This window comes from Opisthocomus hoazin, chromosome 26 (genome assembly GCF_030867145.1).
Source record: "Opisthocomus hoazin isolate bOpiHoa1 chromosome 26, bOpiHoa1.hap1, whole genome shotgun sequence".
Taxonomy (NCBI): Eukaryota; Metazoa; Chordata; class Aves; order Opisthocomiformes; family Opisthocomidae; genus Opisthocomus; species Opisthocomus hoazin.
The window spans coordinates 5,588,391-5,609,046 of record NC_134439.1 but is presented as its reverse complement, the minus strand read 5'-3'; the positions used below and the strand labels follow the sequence as shown (position 1 = coordinate 5,609,046).

At 70.5% G+C, this 20,656-nt stretch overlaps 1 protein-coding gene across 2 annotated transcripts; it reads left to right on the top strand.

Moving 5' to 3' along the window:
* Window positions 1–10,138: 10,138 nt before the first annotated feature.
* TBX21 (T-box transcription factor 21) lies at window positions 10,139–20,649 on the top strand. 2 transcript variants are annotated; one of them, XM_075443541.1, is made up of 6 exons: window positions 10,139–10,849; window positions 18,546–18,679; window positions 18,771–18,892; window positions 18,964–19,122; window positions 19,755–19,816; window positions 19,912–20,649. In XM_075443541.1, exons 1-6 carry the CDS (start codon window positions 10,401–10,403, stop codon window positions 20,552–20,554), a joined length of 1,569 nt encoding a protein of 522 aa, XP_075299656.1. In that variant the 5' UTR covers window positions 10,139–10,400; the 3' UTR covers window positions 20,555–20,649. The 2 variants fall into 2 exon arrangements, with proteins under 2 accessions (XP_075299656.1, XP_075299655.1); XM_075443540.1 differs by having other exon boundaries at window positions 18,525–18,679.
* Window positions 20,650–20,656: the final 7 nt, after the last annotated feature.

Below are 20,656 nucleotides of genomic sequence, written 5' to 3'. Positions count from 1 at the left end.
GCATCCAGACCGGGTACCTGGTACCCACATCCACCTGGGGTGACTGCATCCAGCCAGAGGGTCTGGTCCCTCCATCACCCTGGGGTACCAGCATCACCCCAGGTGCTTGCATCACTCCTGGGTGCCTGCATCTAGGGCGGGTACCTGGTCCCTGCATCGCCCTGGGGTCCCTGCATCCAGCCAGGGGGTCTGGTCCCTGCATCATCCTCGGGTACCAGCATCACCCCAGGTGCCTGCATCACCCCTGGGTGCCTGCATCCAGGCTGGGTGCCTTGTCCCTGCATCACCCTGGGGTCTCTGCATCACCCTGGGGTGCCTGGTCCCTGCATCGCCCCTGGGTGCCTGCATCTAGGACGGGTACCCGGTCCCTGCATCACCCTGGGGTCCCAGCATCACCCTGGGGTCCCAGCATCACCCCTGAGTGCCTGCATCCAGGCTGGGTACCTGATGCCTGCATCACCCTGGGGTCCCTGCATCACCCTGGGGTCCCAGCATCACCCTGGGGTGCCTACATCCAGGCTGGGTACCTGGTACCTGCATCACCCTGGGGTCCCTGCATCACCCTGGGGTCCCTGCATCACCCTGGGGTCCCAGCATCGCCCCGGGATGCCCGCCTCGCCCCGGGGTGCCCAGCTGGCCCTCGCTGCAGGCAGCAGCTGCCCGTCGCTCCCCTGCCAGCTCCGGCTCCGGCCGCGGCACCGCTGGGTGCTGGTCCCCTCCCCGCACGCGCGCCGGCAGCTGCCTGACCTTTCGCAGATGCTCTTCCTGGGGAGGCAGAAGGCTTTCGCACGTGCCTCGCCCTCCCTCTCCCAGCTCCCTAAGGCCTCGGGGGGGGTGGGGTGGGGGTCCCACAGTCCCTGGGGACCCCCTGCCCTTGACGCCTGGGATGTGCCAACCCTGTCACCCCAGGGAAGATGTGGCATGTCGCCTCCTGGCCAAGCCGCGCCGGTGTCCTTCCTCATCCTCGTGATGGGATCAGCTCTGCAGTATCCATCTGTGGTGATCCCCCCCCCGCCATGTTCACAGCCATCAGGGGGGCCGCGGCCTCAGATGACAGCGGGGAGGGGGGACACGCACGCGGCCCCGGCTGCCATGTGCCCAGCGCCATCACGGATCCTGCGGAGAGACAAGTGCCACCGGGTCCCCCCCAGGGACCCTCCGGCTGCCGACCCGGCCCCGGCCTCGCGCGCGGGACCCGCCATCTCGCTGCGGGGAGGTGACGGAGCCAACGCGCCGTGACATGGGCCTTCGCGCTCCCCCCGCCGCGGCCAGCGCCTCGCCGAGCGCCCGCCGGGGGGGACTTCTCGGCTGTCACAACCCATCTGCGTCGGGGGCAGCGTCTGCCGGCGCCGTAAGTGGGGTTAAACTGGGGGTCACCCGGATCGAGCATCCAACAGGGGGGTGTCTACTGGAAGACAAGTCATCGTGTCCCCCCCCCAAGTCACCCTCTGCCTGGGCACCCCCATCCCCGGTTGTCACCAGGGTGGGATACAGGGGGTGATGCTCCATGATGCAGCGGAGCGAGGGACAGAAAACTTGTCCCCTGGTCCCTGTGTGGCTCTCGGGGACAGCGCGGTGGTGGCCGGCCATGGCGGTGGCCCCGTGGGAGCTGCGCCTCGGCTCCTGCTGCAGGTCCTGGCTCTCGCCACGGCCGCAGGGACGCGCGGGGCTGTGACGTCCGTGACCCGCTGGTGGCCCTGCTCTGGCCGCTGGCCCGAAATCCAGCACCAGGCGGGCGCCCGGGGGCCATCGACACCCACGCCGGCAGCCTGAACTCCCTGCGACCCGCTGGGACGGCGGCCACGGCCACCGCCAGCACGAGGCCACCCCGGGCACCGGGCCACCCTCACGGGGAACACAGCCCCAGCGGTCCCCGCTGCAGTCCTGCCTTGAACCCCCCTCCACGGGAATCCTTGGGGGCCCCCCAAAAGCCCTCCAGCACCCGCGGGGCAGCTTGGGGCTGGGAAAGTGACTTTTTGGGGACAAATCCAGCCCTGCTTGCAGCAGTGGGAGCGTCCTGGTCTGATGCCGAGCCCCGGCGCTGCGGCAGAGCCGAGCTTTGGGCAGGTGGGACTTGGGGCTGGGGTCTCACCACGCCGAGCTTTGGGCAGGTGGGACTTGGGGTTGGGGTCTCACCACGCCGAGCTTTGGGCAGATGGGACTTGGGGCTGGGGTCTCATCACGCCGAGCTTTGGGCAGGTGGGACTTGGGGCTGGGGGTCTCACCACGCCGAGCTTTGGGCAGGTGGGACTTGGGGTTGGGGTCTCACCACGCCGAGCTCTGGGCAGGTGGGACTTGGGGCTGGGGTCTCACCACGCCGAGCTCTGGGCAGGTGGGACTTGGGGCTGGGGTCTCACCACGCCGAGCTCTGGGCAGGTGGGACTTGGGGCTGGGGTCTCACCACGCCGAGCTCTGGGCAGGTGGGACTTGGGGCTGGGGTCTCACCACGCAATGCCGACAGCGTGTCGCGTCCCCTTCCTCCTCCATCGCCCCCCTCCCTCATTTTCGGCTCCCCCCGCGCCGGCTGGACCCGCGGGCGGCTGCTTTTCACCGGCGGCTGCAATGAAACCGGCCCCGGCTCCTTTCCCCTGACCTATTTTTAACATTTGATTGGATTTTCTTTTTTTTTTTTTTTATTTATTTTTATTTTTTTCTGTTATCTCTCCTCTTCCCGCGCGCCGGCCCCGGGTGCGACCGTGGTGTCAGCCCCGCGTCACATCAATTAGCGCACGCGGGGCGTCATTTGTCACTTTGCATTTCCCGAAGGCCCCTGGCCGTGCCCCCGCCGTGGCGGTGGGCGCAAGCCGGCCTGGGTGCGCCCACCGCGGCGTGGGTGCCCGTGATGCTCCTCCCGCCTTGGGGTGTTTCGGGGTGCCCCACGGTGGGGACCCAGCAGCCGGTGCTGCCACCCACTTCGGTGGGGTCCCGCTGCTGGGTTTGAGGGTCCCCAACGGGGGCCAGGACACCTGAGCTCAGCCCCCCCCGGTCCTGAGCAGCCGGTGCCGACACCTCCACTTCCGTCGGCTTGGGCCCCGTGGGTATTTTTAGCTCCCGGCTCTGCCGTTTGGCACGCGGCGAGCGTCCGTCCCCTGCCTCCGGCTGCCTCCCCCGGCCCGTGCCACCCCCCCCCGGGGCAGGATCGGGCCCTCCAGAGCCGTGTCGGACCCTGTGGGTCTGCGTGGGACCTGATGGGTCAGGATGGGACCCTTCATGGCAGGGCAGGACCCTGCGGGACAGGACGAGAACCTGCGGGGCAGGATTGGACCCCATGGGGCAGGATTGGACCCCCCCATGGGGTCCAGTCCTGCCCCACAGGTTCTTATGGGGCAGGATTGCTTCCTGTGGGGCAGGCTGGGTCCCTGGGAAGCAGGACCAGGATCTGTGGGGCAGGATGAGACCCTATGGGAGAAGGTGGGACCCTGAAGCGCACGAGGCAGGGTGGGATCCCGGGGGCGGGGGGGTGGGGGCAGGATCTGGAGACCCAGCTGGGACCCTGCTGGACATGGTGGGACCGAGAGGGGCAGGATGAGACCCTGCCTGGAAGGACAGGACCCCCGAAGGGGGCGACTGGGACCCACAGGGGCAGGATCGATCCCCGTGGGGGCAGGATCGGGCCCCGTGGGGGCAGGATCGCTCCCCGTGGGGCAGGATCAGGCGCCGCCGCCTCTTCTGCCAGGCTGGAGCATCCTCAGCCCCATCCCAGAGGGGTCCGGTCCCCCCCTTGTCCCCACGGGACCCCACCCCCACCCCTGGGGACCCTCGGGAGGGTGGCGGCGGGGGGGGGAGGGTCGCGGACACGCGTGTGCCCCCCGGGGCCGCGCCCTGTCAGAAGCTGTAGCCCGTGTCTGTGTCCCCCCCCCCCTCCATCCCCCCCCCCCCCCGCTCAGCGCACTTCACTCCCCGGCCTTCGCCTCCCGCTGACGAAGAGGAAGGGCCGGGGGCCCGAGCCCCGACCCCCCGCGGCCCCGTCACGCTAAGCCGCCCGGACAGCGGGGGGGGGGGGGGGGGGGGGGGGGGGGGGGGGCTGCGACCCCCCCCGGGGCTCCCCACCGAGCCAGGAAGCCGGCTCCGGCTGAAGCAAATCTCCCGGTACGGGAGCGGGCGAGGGGCGACACGGACCCCCCCGGGCCCGGTGGGGGAGTCGGGGGGGTGAGGGACCCCCTGCGTGGCACAGGGACACGGGGGGGGTGGGGGGGTCCTGGGTCCGTGTGGGCACGCTCACGCTGGTGTCCTTGCACGCGTGCGGCACAGCTCTGCGCACACCCGTGGGCACCCCGGCCCCTCGCACACCCACACTCACACCGGCCCCTCGTGCACACACCCAGACCCCTTGCACACCCACACCCACCCCGACCCCTTGCACACCCATGGACACACCGGCCCCTCACACACCCACCCCGGTCCCTCGCACATCCACCCCGGTCCCTTGCACACCCACACTCACACCGGCTCCCTTGCACACCCACTCCAACCCCTTGCACACCCACACTCTCACCAGACCCCTTGCACACCCACCCCGGTCCCTTGCACACCCATGGACACACCGGCCCCTCGCACACCCACACCGGCCCCTCGCACACCCACCCCAGGCCTTTGCACCCACAACCCAGACCCTTGCACACCTGTAGGCACACCGGCCCCTTGCACATCCACTCCGACCCTTTGCACACCCACACTCACACCAGTCCCTCACACACCCACCCCAGCCCCTTGCACACCCACAGGCACACCACCCCCCCTACACACACCCCCCAACCCCTGGGACACCCATGGGCATGCTGGCCCCTTGCACACCCACCCCGGCCCCTTGCATACCCGTGGGCACACCACCTCCCCTGCCCCCTTACCCACGCACACACAGGCCCCCCTTGCACGCCCATGCACACACTGGCACCCCCTCACACCCATGCCACCTTGCACACGCACATCCCTCCAGCTCCTTGCACACCCACACCCACTCATGCACACTCCAGCTTCCTTGCATGCTGGTGTGCACACAACTCCCCCCTTGCACACCCATTCGCACCCCTCCCAGCCCTCTTGCACACCCACACCAACCCCCTTGCACACCCACACGGCCCCACGCTCACCGACGCGCCTCGGCCCTCCTGCCCCACGCTCGGGGTGACGGTGACACCCCGGACACGGTGACACCCCGGACGCGGTGGCACCCCGGACGCGGTGACGAGAGGACAGGGCCGGGGTGGGGAGCTGCCCCCCTCCACCCCATCACCTCCCACGCGGGCTCCCACGGCCCGGGCGAGGAGGAGGAGGAGGGACGGGAGCCTTCCACCCTCCCGGGGCCAGCGGGCAGCGTCCCCCCACCCCGAGCCCCGGGGCATCGCGGGTGGGGGGGGTCCCACGGCCGGACCCCCGGCCCCAGCTGATGCCCCAGCCCGGGGCCGGGCACCGGGGGGGGTGGCGGGGGGGTGTTGGGTGGCAGCGGCTGGAACGATGTTAATGACTTCTCTTCCTGTCGCTCTCCGTTTACACCGCGGGCAGCTCCGTAACCGGAGCCGCTTCCTTCCCCGAGATTAAGGAGCCGTCTGCTCGGCCCCCCCCCTGCTCGCTGAACCCCCCCCCGCCCCCCCCCGGGAGCTGCCACCGCCTTGTCACCCCCGACGGGCCCAGGCACGGCCCCGGCGGGGCTGGGGAAGGGGCAGCACCCACCCCCAGCACCCATGGGGTCCGGCGGCGGGAGGTGCTGAGCATCCTCCCAGCACCGGTCGGAATTCATCCCACCAAGTGGGAGGTGGTTCGGGGGTGCTCAGGGGAAGCCCCCCCCCCTCGCTCCCTTCCTCCCCCCCACCCCAGTGGGGCTTCCCCCCACGCGGGGCTGCCGAAGGGCTGGGGTGGAGCTGAGGGGGGGGGCTGAGGCAGGGAGGGGGGTGACAGTGCTGGGGTGCAGGGTGGGGAGCAGCGGCGTGGGGAGGGTGGGGGGGCTGGGACCCACCGCCGTGGGTCCTGATCCCCCCCAAACCGGCCGCTGGCTCTGCCTCATCCCCTCCGGCGACACGGTTTCCCCTGCCCGCTCTGACTCGTGGGACGCTGCTGGTGGGGTGGGAGCTGGCTGCGCTTTGGGGGGGGCACAGGGTGCTGGGGACCGTGGGACGGCCAGGGTCGGGGTGCAGGAGGGGGGGGGCTTTGCAGGGTGGGACCCTGGGCGGGCTGTCTGGGGGCTCGGCAGCATCGCTCCGGGGTACAGCAGGGAGGGACGAGCGACGTGGCTTCGTGGCACCCCGCACCCCCCGGCCCCTGGACGTGGGAGCAGCGGTGCTGGAGACCCCCAGGTGCAGGATGGGGCCCCTGGGCGGCCGTGCTGGGGGTCCCCCGGGGGGTGGCAGGTGGCCGGCCCGGCCGCGCTGCGGTTTGCCTTCATGCCTCCATGAGCTTCTCAGCAACGCGCTGCCTTCGAGCAGCGGCGAGATGCAAATTCCTCGGGGGGGGGGGGGGGGGGCACTTGGTTTTCCTTGAGACCAAATTTAGCCCCCGTGGGTGCCCGGTGCCCTCGCGCTCGTTTTAATAATGAAAACAGGAACAACGCCGATTACCAAGAAAATAACCCCAAAGTTTCCCCTCGGTCCCCAGCAGCCGAATTCCTGCCGGAAAAGCGAATCCCGGCAGCGGCACCCACGGCTGCCCGGGGTCTGGGCGGGAGGGTGGCGTGGGGACAGCGGGACATGGGGACAGCGGGGTGTGGGGACAGTGGGGTGTGGGGACAGCGGGGCTCAGGGACAGCGGGGCTTGGGGACAGCGGGACTCGGGGACAGCAGGGCTTGGGGACAGCGGGGTGTGGGGACAGCAGGGCTTGGGGACAGCAGGGCTCGGGAACAGTGGGGCTTGGGGACAGTGGGGCTTGGGGACAGCAGGGCTCACGGACAGAGGGCCACGGGCAAGCACCCTGAGCGGGGCTGGCTCCTGCCTGGTGCCTCTGCCGGGGATTTGCTCCCGGGGTCAGCCCAGGAGCAGTGAGACGTGGGACAGAGACGCGTCGCAGAGGTGACATGGAGCGGGGGGGTGCCCAATAATCCCCCCCCAAAGGCTCTGACCCCTGCCCCGAGCCGGCACTGGAGACCCCAGGGATGGGGATGCTGGATCCTGCAGCTCCAGGAGGAGAAACTGAGGCACGGGGCGACGCCGGGGCCTGGCTGAAGCCGGGGCTGGGCTCTCGGCGGACTGGAAATCCTGCCGGGGCGCAGGCTCGGCGCTGCGGCTGCGCTGGGGAGGGACGGGGCCCGTGGGGCAGAGCCGCTTCCTCCCCGGCCCCTCGCGTTTCGGCATGGCCGGGAGGGAGCGGGCACGGGGGGGCACACGCTGCCACCCTCACCACCCACCCCGTGCTCTCGGGTGTGCGACGTGCCATGTCGCGTCAGCTCGTCTGCGGAGGGGAAACTGAGGCACGGGGCTTGAAGTGGGGGGGGGTTTGGCCTCGAGGAGGTCGCTGCGGAGCGGCTGCCTGGCTGCAGGGAGGTTGGGACCCAAAATCCCGGCGCTCCCTCGCCGCGGAGGGCTGAGACTGTCCCATCCCGAGGGACACCGCGTCGGAGGGGACCAAGCCGGGCCGGGGACACCCCGGAGCATCCCCGTCACGGGCAGACGAGGCCGGCGGAGGCTCTTCGAGGTGACAGTCAGGACACGGTCCCCAGCCCTGCTCTACCCCCTGGGCCCGAGCGAGTCCTCCTTGCGCGGGGACACTGGTGACAAGCGTCACCCCGGGAGTCCCACTGTGTCTCCCAGGGAGGGCAGCGTCCCCCGTGTCACTTTACCCCGCGGGGGGGGGGGGGGGAATCAAGGATGTGACATCCTGGGGACAGAGCCACACTCCTTCCCCCGCCCCGTCTGGGACTGGGACCCCCGGGGACGAGGGGGACGTGGAGGGGGGGGGTGGCTGGTCCCCGGCCGTGGGCGCAGCGGGGGTGCTGGTGAGGCCGCGGCGGCTGATCTCGCAGCCGGGGGGGGGGGGGCTGTGCCTGTGAATTTATCCTCGCCGGCGATGGTGTAATGGGAATGAATTAGCACGTCGTGACGTCGGGGAGCCCATGTGCCGCAGCACTTGCCCCCCCCCCCCCCGTTAATGAGTCTCTGCCCCCCTATCTGTAACCCCCCTTCCAGCCTTTATTTTTCCTCGTAGAAAAATTTTCTGGAAATTTCGTTGTTTTCCTTCTTTTTCTCACTTGGGAACGCAGCGGGGGGATTCCTGGCAGCCCGGGGGTGCCTGGGGAGGGGGGGGGGCAGCTGCCACGCGCTGCCCTGGCCGCAGACAGCGGGCACAGCGGGCAGCGGCCGTGCCGCGGAGGGGTGCACACGCGTGTGCACGTGCATGTGCACGCACCAGGCCAGGGGTGAGCACGGGGTGGGGGGGGGGGTGTGACCACACGACACGGCCCCCACTGCAAAATCCCCCACTGTCCCCGCTGCCACACGCCCCACCACCAGCCCTGTCCCCCCCCCCGACTCCCGGGGGATTAGGGGCCGGGGGAGCTGGCAGGGAGCCGGAAGGGAAGAGGGAGGGGGGGCGTCAGCAGGGGGGGGCTTTGCATAGGGATTGAAGCCCGGGGACCCCTCCGGACAATGCCCCCGGTGAAAAGCCCGCCGGAAGGGCTGCTGGGCCAATCCACACCCCCTGCGAGACCACCACTGCCGGGAGGTGACACCCCAGGTGGACGCGGGGGTCCCGTCCCTCCGCCCCCCGCGGCCCCCGCCCCGCGCATCCGTAACTCCGCATTTCCTCCTGCCCCACAGCCGGACCCGTCCGTGGGGGAAGGAGAGCTGTCCCCAGAGCTGCCCGGAGGATTTGGGTGTGGGTTTGGTAGAGACCCACGTGTGCCCCTTTCTCCCCCCCCCCCCCCCCCCCCCGCAGGCTCCCAGCCTCACAGGGGACCTGCGGGTGTGGGGACGGCTGGAGACATCCCTGCACCCCAGGATGGGGACCCACAGGCCGGTGGCGATGTCACTCGTCCTTTCGTGCAGTGCGGGAGCGAGGGGCGCAGGGTGGCACCCAGCCATGTCCCCCCCCCCCCCAGCGCTGCCTCACTGGGAATGGAGAGCATTGATGGGGGCCGAGCTGGGGGGCTGCCAAGGGGATGACGAAACGCCTTGGTGGTGGCTCCAGGGGACACAGGGACCCCCCTGGTGCGGCGGGGTCAAGGGTGGGTGTTGGGAAGGCCTGGCCTCGGGGGGGGCACAGAGGGTGGGCACGGCTGCTCCCAGCTCCCCGTGGGACCACCCCAAACCCAGTGGGTGGGGGGAGGAGGCTGAGAAAGGGACCCCAGCCCCGGTTCCTGGGTGCTCGCCAGCCCGAGCCACCTCCCGTGTCCGCTGTGACAGCAGGGTGCGGGGGGGTGGGGACATCCAAAATTTTGGGCCCCCAGGACCCACGCAGAGTCTGGGGGCTGCCCTGGTCTCCCCAGGGGGGAGGCACCTCTGCACAGGGCCCACCATTGATTAGTGGGCTAATTAATGGATTAATTAAGGGCCGGGGGGGGGGCAGGGCGTTAACTGGCCCCCAGTGCCCTGCGTCACCACAGAGCCCCAAAATATGGGGGGGCCGTCCCCCTGCTCGCTCCACGCTCTGTCCCCACTTCCCCCCCATGTCCCTGTCCCCTCCCATGTGTCCCCCCCACCAGTGTCCCACGCGTGCTCCCCCCGCGCCTCCCCCCCCCAGAGCCCCGTGTCCCCCTGCGACCCACATCCCCCCCACACTCCGTGCCCCCACCCCGCGTCCCCCATCCCCTCCCACGCTCCGTGCCCCCCCCACCCCCCGCGTCCCCCATCCCCCCCGTCTCCGTGCCCCTCCTCGGTCCTCCATCCCCTCCCACGCTCCGTGCCCCCCCCCCCGGGTCCCGCGTCCCGCATCCCCCCCCGCACCCCCCCCGAGCGGCGCTCCCCGCGTGTCCGGGACCCGCGTGTCCCGCTCCCCGCCCCCGGCCCGCCCCCCCACCCCCCCTCCGCCCCGGTGGGGGCCGCCTCCTCGGGGGGGGGGCGGGGGGGGCGGAGCTCCCTGCCGGAGCCGCTGCTTTGGATAAGAACCGCGGGGCCACGGGGCCGGGCCGGTGGAGCGCGTGAGGGCACCGGCAGCAGCGGGGCAGGGCGGCCCCCCCCTCCCCCCCCCCTCCCCGGCGCAGCCGACCGCCCCCCCCCACCCCCCCGGCACTTTTGGGGGGCTTTCCGGCTGTTTGGGCTTTTTTGTTTTTTTTTTCTTTTTTTTCCGGATTGGTATTTTTTTAGATCCCCCCCTTGGCTTTCCCCGGGCCCCCCCGGCTCCCCCCCCTCCGCCCCGGGGCTGCCGGGTATGGAGGGGGCGGCGGGAGCCCGGCGGAGCGGCCACCGCTGAAGCGCTCCCGGCTCCGGGACCCCCCCATGAGCCGCTGAGCGGGGCCGCTGCCCCCCCCCGCCCGTCCATGGGCGCCTTGGAACCGGGCACCGGAGCCCCCCTCCCCGCCGTCCCCATGCTCAGCGGCTCAGCCGCCTTCTCCAAGGACCCTCCCGGCCCCCGGGACCCCACCGCCGTCTACTACGGGGATGGGGGGGCCCCGGAACCGCCCCCCCCCCCGCTGCCTTACGGGGCTCCCGGCGGGTTCGGCGGGCGGTTGATGGGACCGTGCCCCCCTTACCGGGCTCCGCCGCCTCCCACCGCCCCCTCGGTGGAAGGTTACGGCGTGGAGGGTTACGGGGGGGCGGAGGGGGCTTACGGGGCCGGGGGGGGCGCGCTGTGCCCCCGGCCCGGGCAGCTCTGCGCCCTGCCCGGGTACCGGGCGGCCGGGAAGCTGCAGGTGATGCTCAACAACTACCCGCTGTGGGCCAAGTTCCACAAGCACCAGACCGAGATGATCATCACCAAACAGGGCAGGTGAGACGGGGGGGGACACCGTGGGGGGGGGGACACACACACCGGGGTGGGGGTGGGACACCCACCGGGGTGGGGGACCGGCAGGGAACCGGGGCTGAGAGCAGCAGCGGCACCGGGACCCGCACGGGAGAGGAGGGAGTGGGTCTGGTGCGGGGAGGGGGATTCGGGGGCTGGGGGGGGGAACGCTCGTGCGGGACAAGCCGGGGGGGCTGCAGGGTGGTGAGGGGCTGCAGGTTCTTGCTGCGTCTCCCCAAAGGGCTGGAGGTGGGGTGGGGGGGGTGTTTGTAGGGCTGGGGGTCCCCGTCTGCCCGTGAGAGGGGTGGGGGGTGTTGTGCAAGCAGGGACCCCCATCCCCATGGGTTTGGGGGTGATGTCTTTCTGCGTGAACGAATGAAAAAAGTGGGGGAGCGAAGCGGACCAGACCCCCCCCCAGGTCGCGTTTTCTCGGGGAGTTGAGGCTTGTTGGAAGGAGCAGGGGGTCCGGGGGGGTGTCCCCACCTCTGTCAGGGTGGGAAAAGGGGGGTCCGGACCCTGTTGTGCCAGGAAGCTGGCGGAGACAGTGCCGGGGGCCTGGAAGCGGCGTTTGCCCGGCCTCACCCCGCGGGCCACGGCCGGAGCTCGGCGCGGTGACAAGTAGCGAGAGCCCGGGAGGGTGCCAGCGGCCCTGACCCCCCCCACGAGCACAGTGGGTGGGTGGGTGACCCCCCCACTCTCCCTGCTGTCCTCTATCCGGGATGGGACCCCCCCACCCCGCTCCTTGGGGTGGGCGGGGGCCGGGTGCCCCCCGTGTGCCCGGGGAAGGGCGAGCGTTTCGGCAGCGTCCCGGGTGCGGAAACATCCGTGGGTGACATCGTGGCCGGGCGCCTGCTGTCCCCTCCGTGCTGCGGGTCCCTGGGACTGAGGGCAAGGTTTGGGGGGTATGCGGGGGGCCGAAGCCCACCCCGCCTCCGCCAGCATCCCCCCTTGCAGGGTCTGGAGGGGGCCGGGTGCTGCGCGAGCCCTGGGCGGCCATGGGGTCACCCCGACTCGGAGCGAGGGGAGCCCGCAACGCTGGTGCCCACCCTGAGCCCGTCCTTCGACCCCACACCGGGGAGAGGCGGGTGGGGGGAGCCGGACCCCCGGGCTGCGGTTTGGGAGGTCTCGGCGGGATGGTGCTGGGGTGAGGAGAGGAGTGCGAGCGCGGTGGGGCCGGGCACGGGGCTCAGCCCCCTCTGGATCAGGCTCAAGGGCTGTGCGGCGGCTCTCAAAAATCCACGGCGAGCGGGAGACGGGGCAGTGGGCAGAGACCCCCCCCAGCTCCTCCTGCTGCAGCCAGCCCCCCACCCTCCGCCACCGTTCCCCCACCCGGGGGTTCTCCTTCTGCCCGGCGCGGGGGCAGCCGGCGGCGATGCTCCGTGCCCTCTCCCCGAGACAGACGGTGTCACTTCGATGCCCAGACCGCCCCGCTCAACGCCTTGGAAGTCTAAACGCGTTAGGGCCGCTTCGTTTGCCACGGCCGTGCCCAGGGCTCGGGGCCGCTCGGCAGCAAACCGGCACCGTCACGGGTGGGGTGACGCGTCCCCGGTGTCAGCCGAGGGGGTGGCAGGGGTGTCGGGCCCCCCAAAATGGCTGTTTGTCACCCACCATCGTTCAGGAACCCGCTGAAATTGGCCCCGTTGCTCTCCTCCTGTCTTTCCTGGGTGCTGGGGCAGTGCCCATCCCCGCTGCGTCGGGGCGGCTCGGGGAGGGTCTGGGAATTGGGGTGCCCCCAGCGCTCCCGCTCTCTCTGCCCCGCTGCGTACCCCACTGCTCTCCCACCGGCTCCCAGCCCGAAGCCGGGCGATTTGGGGGCTCCTTTTCCAGCTCTGTCCCCCACGATGGCTCTGCAGAGGGGCTGGGGGCTGGGGGGGGGGGGATGTGCTCTGTGCTAGGGGGGGGGGGCTCATGGCAAACCCAGCCCGGGGAGATGGCAAACTCGGAGCCACAAAACATCCGTTTCCCCCGACCCCGAGCTGCTTTTGCAAAAAATCTGTGTGCAGGGCCGAGCTGCAACGCCGCCGCGACACAGGAAAAACCCCGAAGCGGGGGCTCGAGGGGGCCCTGTGCCCCGAAGTGGGGACCCACCGGGCTGGGGGGCTCTGCGGCAGGGCAGGGGACACGTCCCATCCCTCCGGCCGTGCGGGTGCCCCGTCTCTCCGGGCTACGCTGGTCCCTCAACACCGGTGTCCCTGGGGTGCAGCCCCCCCACCGAGAGGAGCTGAGGCCCTGCGGGAGACGGCGGCACGGGGGAGAACGTGATCTGGCGCTGGGATTTATCCCTGCTGGCACCTTCCCTGCCCGCTCCCTCTGCCCCGGCTCTGAGACGCCGTCCCATGCCATCTCACACCATCCCACGCCATCCTACACCAACCCACACAGTCCCACACCGTCCCATGACATCCCGTGCCATCAGATGCCGTCCCACGCAGTCCCACACCATCCCACGCCATCCCGAGCCATCCCACGCCGTCCCACGCCCTCTCGTCTCCAGCAAAAACAATCTCCTGCAGGTTTCCCACCAGGCCGCCGTCCCTCCTCTGCCCCCCCAGCTCGCGGGGCTCGGCCGGGGCAGGATTTCGGTGGAAACCCCCACGGACCCGCCATCGCCCCGGCTGCGAAGGGCGCGGGGAATTCCTGCCACGGTTTCTGTTGCGAAGCCGGGGTTGGCTTTGCGTTCGGGGGGGGCTCAGTGCTGCCTTTAGGGGGGTGCAGGGGCTGTCTCTGCCTTTGGGGACACAGGGGCTGGCGTCGCCTTTGGGGGGGGACACACAGCTTTGGGGACACAAGGGTGGGGTTTGCATGTGGCAAGCGTGAGGGCTGGCGTAGGTTTGGGGGGTGCTGGGGGTGGCTGTGCCTTTGGGGGAGCACGAGGGCTGGCTCTGCCTTTTCGGGGGGCACGCAGGGATGGTTCGCTCAGGCCGGCAGCGGCTGTTCCTGGGCGGGGGGGGCCCGGCTGGCAGCTCCGCGGGGCTGGAGGCAGAGGTATAGCCGTGCCGTGCCGTGCCGTGCCATGCCGTGCCACCATGTAGCTGTGCCATGCACCTATGCCATGCTGAGTGACACAGCCACGCAGCGCTGTGCAGACACGCCACGCCGTGCAGCTGTGCCGTGGCACAGTGCCGTGCCGAGTAGCTGCACAATGCATCCATGCCGTGCCATGCAGCCGTGCCATGCCACTGAGCTGTGCCGTGCAGCTGTGCTGTGGCACCATGCTGTGCCACCAAGCCATGCCGTGCCACCGAGCCATGCCGTGCCACCGAGCCATGCCGTGCAGCCGTGCCGTGGCACCGTGCTGTGCCGAGTAGCTGTGCAATGCAGCCATGTCATGCTGTGCAGCTGTGCCATGGCACCATGCCGTGCCGAGTAGCCGCACAATGCAGCCATGCCGTGCCGTGCAGCCACACCATGCCATGCAGCCGTGCCGTGGCACCGCGCCACACTGAGTAGCCGTGCCGTGCCACCAAGCCATGTTGTGCAGCCGTGCCGTGTCACTGTGCCATGCCGAGTAGCTGCGCAATGCAGCCACGCCATGCTGTGGCACGGTGCCATGCTGAGTAGCCGTGCTGTGCCACCAAGCCATGCCATGCAGCCACACTTCTTACTCTGTGTCACTGTGCCACGCCATGCAGCCGTGCAATGCAGCCACGCCATACCATGCAACCGTGCCATGGCACCGTGCCATGCTGAGTAGCCATGCTGTGCCACTGAGCCGTGCCGTGCAGCCATGCCATGTCACCATGCTGTGCTGAGCAGCTGTGCAATGCAGCCGTGCCGTGCTGTGCAGCTGTGCCATGCCATGCAGCCATGCCATGCCGTGAAGCCCTGCTGTGTCACCGTGCCATGCCAAGTAGCCGTGCCACGCAGCCGTGCAGCGCCGCCGCGCAGCACCATGCCACCGTGCTACGCATTGCCACGCAGCCGTGCTGTGTCACTGTGCCATGCCGAGCAGCCGTGCCACGCAGCCATGCAATGCAGCCGTGCCATGCCGTGCCGCCCTGCCATGTCACCGTGCCATGCTGTATAGCTGCGCAATGCAGCCACGCCATGCCATGCAGCCGTGCCGTGGCACCATGCTGCACTGAGTAGCCGTGCCGTGCCACCAAGCCATGCCATGCAGCCCTGCCATGCCGAGTAGCCGTGCCACGCAGCCACGCAACGCAACCGCGCAGCACCGTGCCGCCGTGCCGCGCGTCGCCACGCAGCCGTGCCGCGTCGCCAGGCCGTGCCGGGCAGCTGTGCCATGTCACCGTGCCGGGCAGCTGTGCCATGTCACCGTGCCGTGCCGGGCAGCTGTGCCATGTCACCGTGCCGGGCAGCTGTGCCATGTCACCGTGCCGTGCCGGGCAGCTGTGCCATGCAGCTGTGCGGTGGGGGCGGGGGGCAGGTGGAGCGCGCTGGGGGCTGCGCCCATCTCCCACGCGGCTGCGGTTCTTGCGGTGGCTTGGGCTGGGGCGCGTGGGGTTGCCATCGGGAGAGGAGGCGGCTCAGGAAGCCGGCAGCCCCTCACCCTCACCCCGGTGCTTCAAGGGGGGGCACCCCTGGCCGGGGGGGGGTCTGTGCTCGTGGCCCGGGGCAGGTTTGCAGGCGGCTGACCCCAGGGTCCCACATCGCCCCGACCCCTGCGTCCTCTGAACACCCCCATCCCCTGGCCGTGCCGGTGTGCCCCCAGCTCCCCGTGTCCCCTGGCTCCCCACCGCCACTCACCCTATGCCCCCCAAACCCCTCGAGCTGGGGGGGGTTCCTGCCGGGACAAACCTCGGGGAAGCCTGAGAGCCGGGATCCCCTTCCAGAGCTCCAGAAACAGGCAAGGGGACGCGGGGGGGGAAACCAGAGGTGCCCACCGGCTTTTGGGGTGCACGGGGGGGGTGAGCTGGCCGGGGCACCGTGCCTCGGCACCTCCCAAACCGCAGGGACCGAACCCGCAGAACCAAGTCCTGCCTGAGCAGCACCCCGGGAGCTCAAGCGCTGGGGGATTTAAAAATAAACGTGAGGCGCGCACGGTTTCGGGTCTTACCCCCCACCCTCCCGTGCCCCGGCCGAGCCCTGCGGTTTGCACCGCGGCAGCGCCTGAGCTGTAACTCGCTCTCTCTGCTCCGCCGGCAGCGCGAGGCTCGGGGAGCCGGGGAACCGGCGGTGTCAGAGCGAGCAAGGTGCAAAAAAAAAAAAATTACAGAAAAAAAAAAAGCTGTTTATCTTCCTCCCTGCTCCTCGCAGCAGCTCGGGGCTGGTGCAGCACCCAGCCTGGCTGCTCACCCCCCCGGCCAGCCGTCACCCCGGCTCGCTGGCGTGCCAGGAGCCGCTGCCGGCGAGGCCTTCGGCACGCGGAGCGCGGCGGCAGTGAAGCAGCGCCCTGCGAGGGCTCGGCGGGGGCTGGGAGCCAGCGCAGCCCCTCAGCTGCCGCCCTTTGATGTGGCTGCAGTTTTTATCAGTGCCAGGAACCACCTTTCCCTCGACACGGCCGCGTCGCGCTCGCTCCGCAGGCGATGCGAGCCCCCGGGGGCCGCCCGCTTTCGGCACACGAGTGGCGGGACGGTGGCGGCGAGGGCTCCGTGGGTACCGGGGATGCTGGGGGCTGCCATCCATCCCGGCCCCAGGGAGGGCTCCGTGGGTACTGGGGATGCTGGGGGCTGCCGTCCGTCCCGGTACCGGGGAGGGCTCCGTGGGTACTGGGGATGCTCAAGGCTGCCATCCATCCCGGTACTGGGGATGCTGGGGGCTGCCGCCCATCCCGGCCCCAGGAAGGGCTCCGTGGGTACCGGGGATGCTGGGGGCTGCCGTCCATCCCGGTACCAGGGATGCTGGGGGCTGCCGCCCATCCCGGCCCCAGGAAGGGCTCTGTGGGTACTGGGGATGCTGGGGGCTGCCGCCCATCCCGGCCCTGGGAGCACGTGCGCAGCTCCTCGCTGCGAGCGCCGCTTTCTTTTTCTTTTTCTTTTCCCCCTCTCTCTCTCGCAAGGGCAATTTTGAGTCAGCGCGCTCTTTTCCACCGCTCTTTGCATTCCGTTTCCCCGGGGCCGCGGCGCTGCCCGGGCCACGCTTCCTGCCAGGGCCACGCTCCTGCCCCGGCACCTGGAGCAGCCCCCAGCCCCTCGCTTTGCCCCTCGCCCGTGTTTCGGCCCTGCCGGACCCCCCGGCCGCTGCAGAGGGGCAGGACGACGGCCTGGGGGGCTCGGCTGGGGTCCCTGGTGCAGCAGCCCCCGTGGTGCACCGTGCCATCCCTGTCATGAGCGCACAGGTCTCTGCTTTGGTGGGAAACCCTGGTGCGCGGGGGGCTGGGGTGGCCAGGGGCAGGCAGGAGACCCCCCAATTCCCGTGCTGGCAGGGAGGCAGAGTGACCCCCTCCCCACCAGCCCCCTGCCAGGGGTGACGATGAGCCCCGCTGCCGGCTCTGTCCCTTGCTCCCGCTGAGATGCCGGCCGGGCTGAGGTGGGCTCCAGGGAGCAGCCCACCCTCCCTGCCCAAACCCAGCCCGGACGCCCGGGTTCCCTTCTAGCACGGGGGGAGGCGGAAGCCCCCAGACCCACGCGGGACCCCTCGGCCAGGCAAGGCTTTTCGGGGTGCTTTCGGAGAAACCCCGGCACCCGCTTTATGAGAAACAGTGGTGCTTCGAGGAAATGGGGAGGGTGAGATCAGCCCCCCCCCCACCCTGCCACCATCCGCCCCCGACCCTCGCCCACCGGGTGCCGGCAGACGGGAAGCGGCAGAACCCAGGGGAGGGAGGAAGAGGGAGGGGGGGAGATGGAGGGGACCGGGGGTGTGCGGAGCTGCAGCCCCCCCAACCCTCTTCCCCCGGGGGTGTGTGTGTGTTTGGGGTGGGGGGGGTCAGGATGAATCCCCCCATCACCCTGTGTCTATCTCACCCAGGCAAAGCTGGAAGGAGCTCTGGGGGCTCTCCATGCCCCGTGTCGGTCTGGGGGGGGGTGTCTCTGTTCTGCTCCCTGCAATGGCTCGTTAACGCGGGTGACACTAACGGGGCAGCGGGGCCAGGGCTGCCGGTGGTGCTGAGGGTGGTCCCCAGCTACGGCTGCCAAAAGCCAGAACTCCAGCAGGGTCCGAAACGCTGCGGCCAAAGAGCCGAGCTCTGCCGGGGTGGGGGCTGAACGAGGGACCCCGGCCACGGCTCGAGGGCCCGCTGCGGACCTGGGCCGGCAACTGGGGCTACTGGGGCTACTGGTGGAAAACGAAGGGTTGAACTTGGAGGCGGGAGGTCAGGTCTTGCACCCCAGGGCTGGGATCTGGGGTCTCCCCTGGGTGCAGGGGGACAGCGGGGTGCAACCCCGGAGGGGGGGGCAGCAGCTGCGGCCACAGGGTCCCCCCCAGCCGTCCCGTCCCGTCCCCTTCCTGCCCTTGGCTCAGGCTGGCGCCCGGCCCGAAATAGCAGCGGTGTTGGTTTCCGATCCGGAAGGTGCTTGGGGAGGGGGAGGAAGATGCCCGGGGTGAGGGGGGGGGGGGGGGGGGGGCTCGGCCCCAGGAGCATCCCCTCAGCTGCCGGGGTCCGTCAGCTCCTCACGGGCACCCAGCCGGGTGTAGGGGCAGGGGCCAGGCATCGCGCTGCCTCAGTTTCCCCATCAAGGCAGAACCTCTCCCCCCTCCCCAGCGCAGCCAGGGCTTGAGGCCGGGGGGGGTGACGGTGTCCGCGCCTCTGTCCCCTCCCCAGGCGCATGTTCCCGTTCCTCAGCTTCAACCTCTCGGGGCTCAACCCCGTGGCCCACTACAGCGTCTGCGTGGACGTGGTGCTGGTGGACCAGCATCACTGGCGCTACCAGGGCGGCAAGTGGGTGCAGTGTGGCAAAGCCGAGGGCAGCATGCCAGGTATGGCCCTCTCCATCCCCTTCCTCATCCTCCTCCTCCTCGCGGTGCCGGGCAGGGGGTAACCCCATCCCTGCTGGACACCCCCCCTCAGGGAACCGCCTCTACCTGCACCCCGACTCGCCCAACACGGGTGCCCACTGGATGCGGCAGGAGGTCTCCTTCGGGAAGCTGAAGCTCACCAACAACAAGGGCGCGTCCAACAACGTCGGCCAGGTAAGGGTCCCGCCGCCGCGCTGTGCCGGGTCCCCGCGTGCTCCCCCCTGACCCCCCTCGACCCCCCCCAGATGATCGTGCTGCAGTCGCTGCACAAGTACCAGCCCCGGCTGCATGTGACGGAGGTGAAGGAGGGCGAGGGCGAGGAGGCCCACCCGTCCCCGCACACCCACACCTTCGCCTTCCCCGAGACCCAGTTCATCGCCGTCACGGCCTACCAGAACGCCGACGTGAGTATGAGACCCCCCCCCAATCCCCCAAATGGGAATACCCCCCCCCCAAACAGCCCCCCGAGCAGCACAGGAACCCCAGCACGGCCCCAGCATCCTCCTAGGGCCACAGAAACATCACCAGTATCCCCCCAGCATCACGGCAACCCCCCAGAGCAGCCCCTAGTCACCCCCTCCCCAGCACCCCACAAGGTCCCCAGCATCAGAGAAACCCCAATGGCATCCCCCCAGCCCCACCCTCCCCCCAGCCCCCCCACCCCAGCATCTCCACAACCCCTGGTACCTCCCCGCATCCCCTCAGCATCCCAGTACTCCCCCCTGAATCCCTTCAGCATCCCAGTAACCCCCCACCCAGGGTCCCCTGCATCCCCTCGGCCTCCCAGCATCCTGAAATGCTCCCGCCCAGCATCCCAGAAGTGCCCCCCCCAGTCCCCCCCCAGCACAGCCTGGCCCCCCAGCTCTGGCCAAGCCCCCCGGGGTGCTGGGGTGGGTGTCCTGAGACAGACTGGGGACTCTGGTAGGGCAGGGGCTGTTCAAGGGAAAAGAATGGGGGGGGGGGGGGCACACCCGGGGAGGGGGGGGGGCAGGCTGGCAGCATCCCCAGCCCCCCCAGCTCCGTGTCCCCCCCCCAGATCACCCAGCTGAAGATCGACCACAACCCCTTCGCCAAAGGCTTCCGTGACAACTTTGACTCGTGAGTGTCCCCCCCCCGCCTTCCCTCTGGGGTCCCCCCCCAGGCCCCAGCTGGCAGGAGGGGGTCCCCCTCACTCCCACCCTGTCCCCCCCCAGGATGTACGCGGCCTCGGAGGGCGATCGCCTCACCCCATCTCCGCCAGACGCTCCCGGCTGCCAGCAGCTCCTGCCCGCTCCCCGCTTCCAGCCCTTCCTCCCCGAGCAGTACCCGCTGCCCCCCGGGCGCTTCTTGGGTGGGGAGCGGGGGGCTCCGCTGCCGCTGCCCCCCAAGGACCCCCCACGCTGGTACTTCACCCCCCAGCAGCCGCCCACCGGCGGGGCACTGGAGTACGGCGGCTACGACGCGGGGTACGGGGGGGCCAAGCTGGTGCCCTACGGGGTGAAGCCCTTCGCCCTGCCACCCACCGCCCACCCCCCCCTGCCCTACTACCCCGAGGGGCCGGGGGCTTTCGGGGCGGCGGGGGGCTGGAGCCCCAAGGGCGGCCCCGGGGCGCTGGGCTGGTACCGGGAGCCTCGGGAGGAGAAGGGGAAGGAGGCGGAGGGCTGGCCCCCCGAGCCCCCCGAGCCCCCCGCCGCCGCCTCGGGGGACTCCTCGGACTCGGGGCTGTACGAGTGCAAGCGGCGGCGGGTGTCCCCGTACCCCTCCAGCACCGAGAGCTCCCCCCCGCCCCGCAACGGGGACCTCTACGACAAGGACCCGGGTGCCGACGGCGGCTACTACGGCTTCTACGGCAACTGAGCCACCCCGGGGGGCTCAGACCCCCCACCCAAGGCCATGGGAGCTGGGTGCAAGGGGTCCTGTGTGTGCCCCCCCCATTTAACACCCATATCCTGGGAAGAC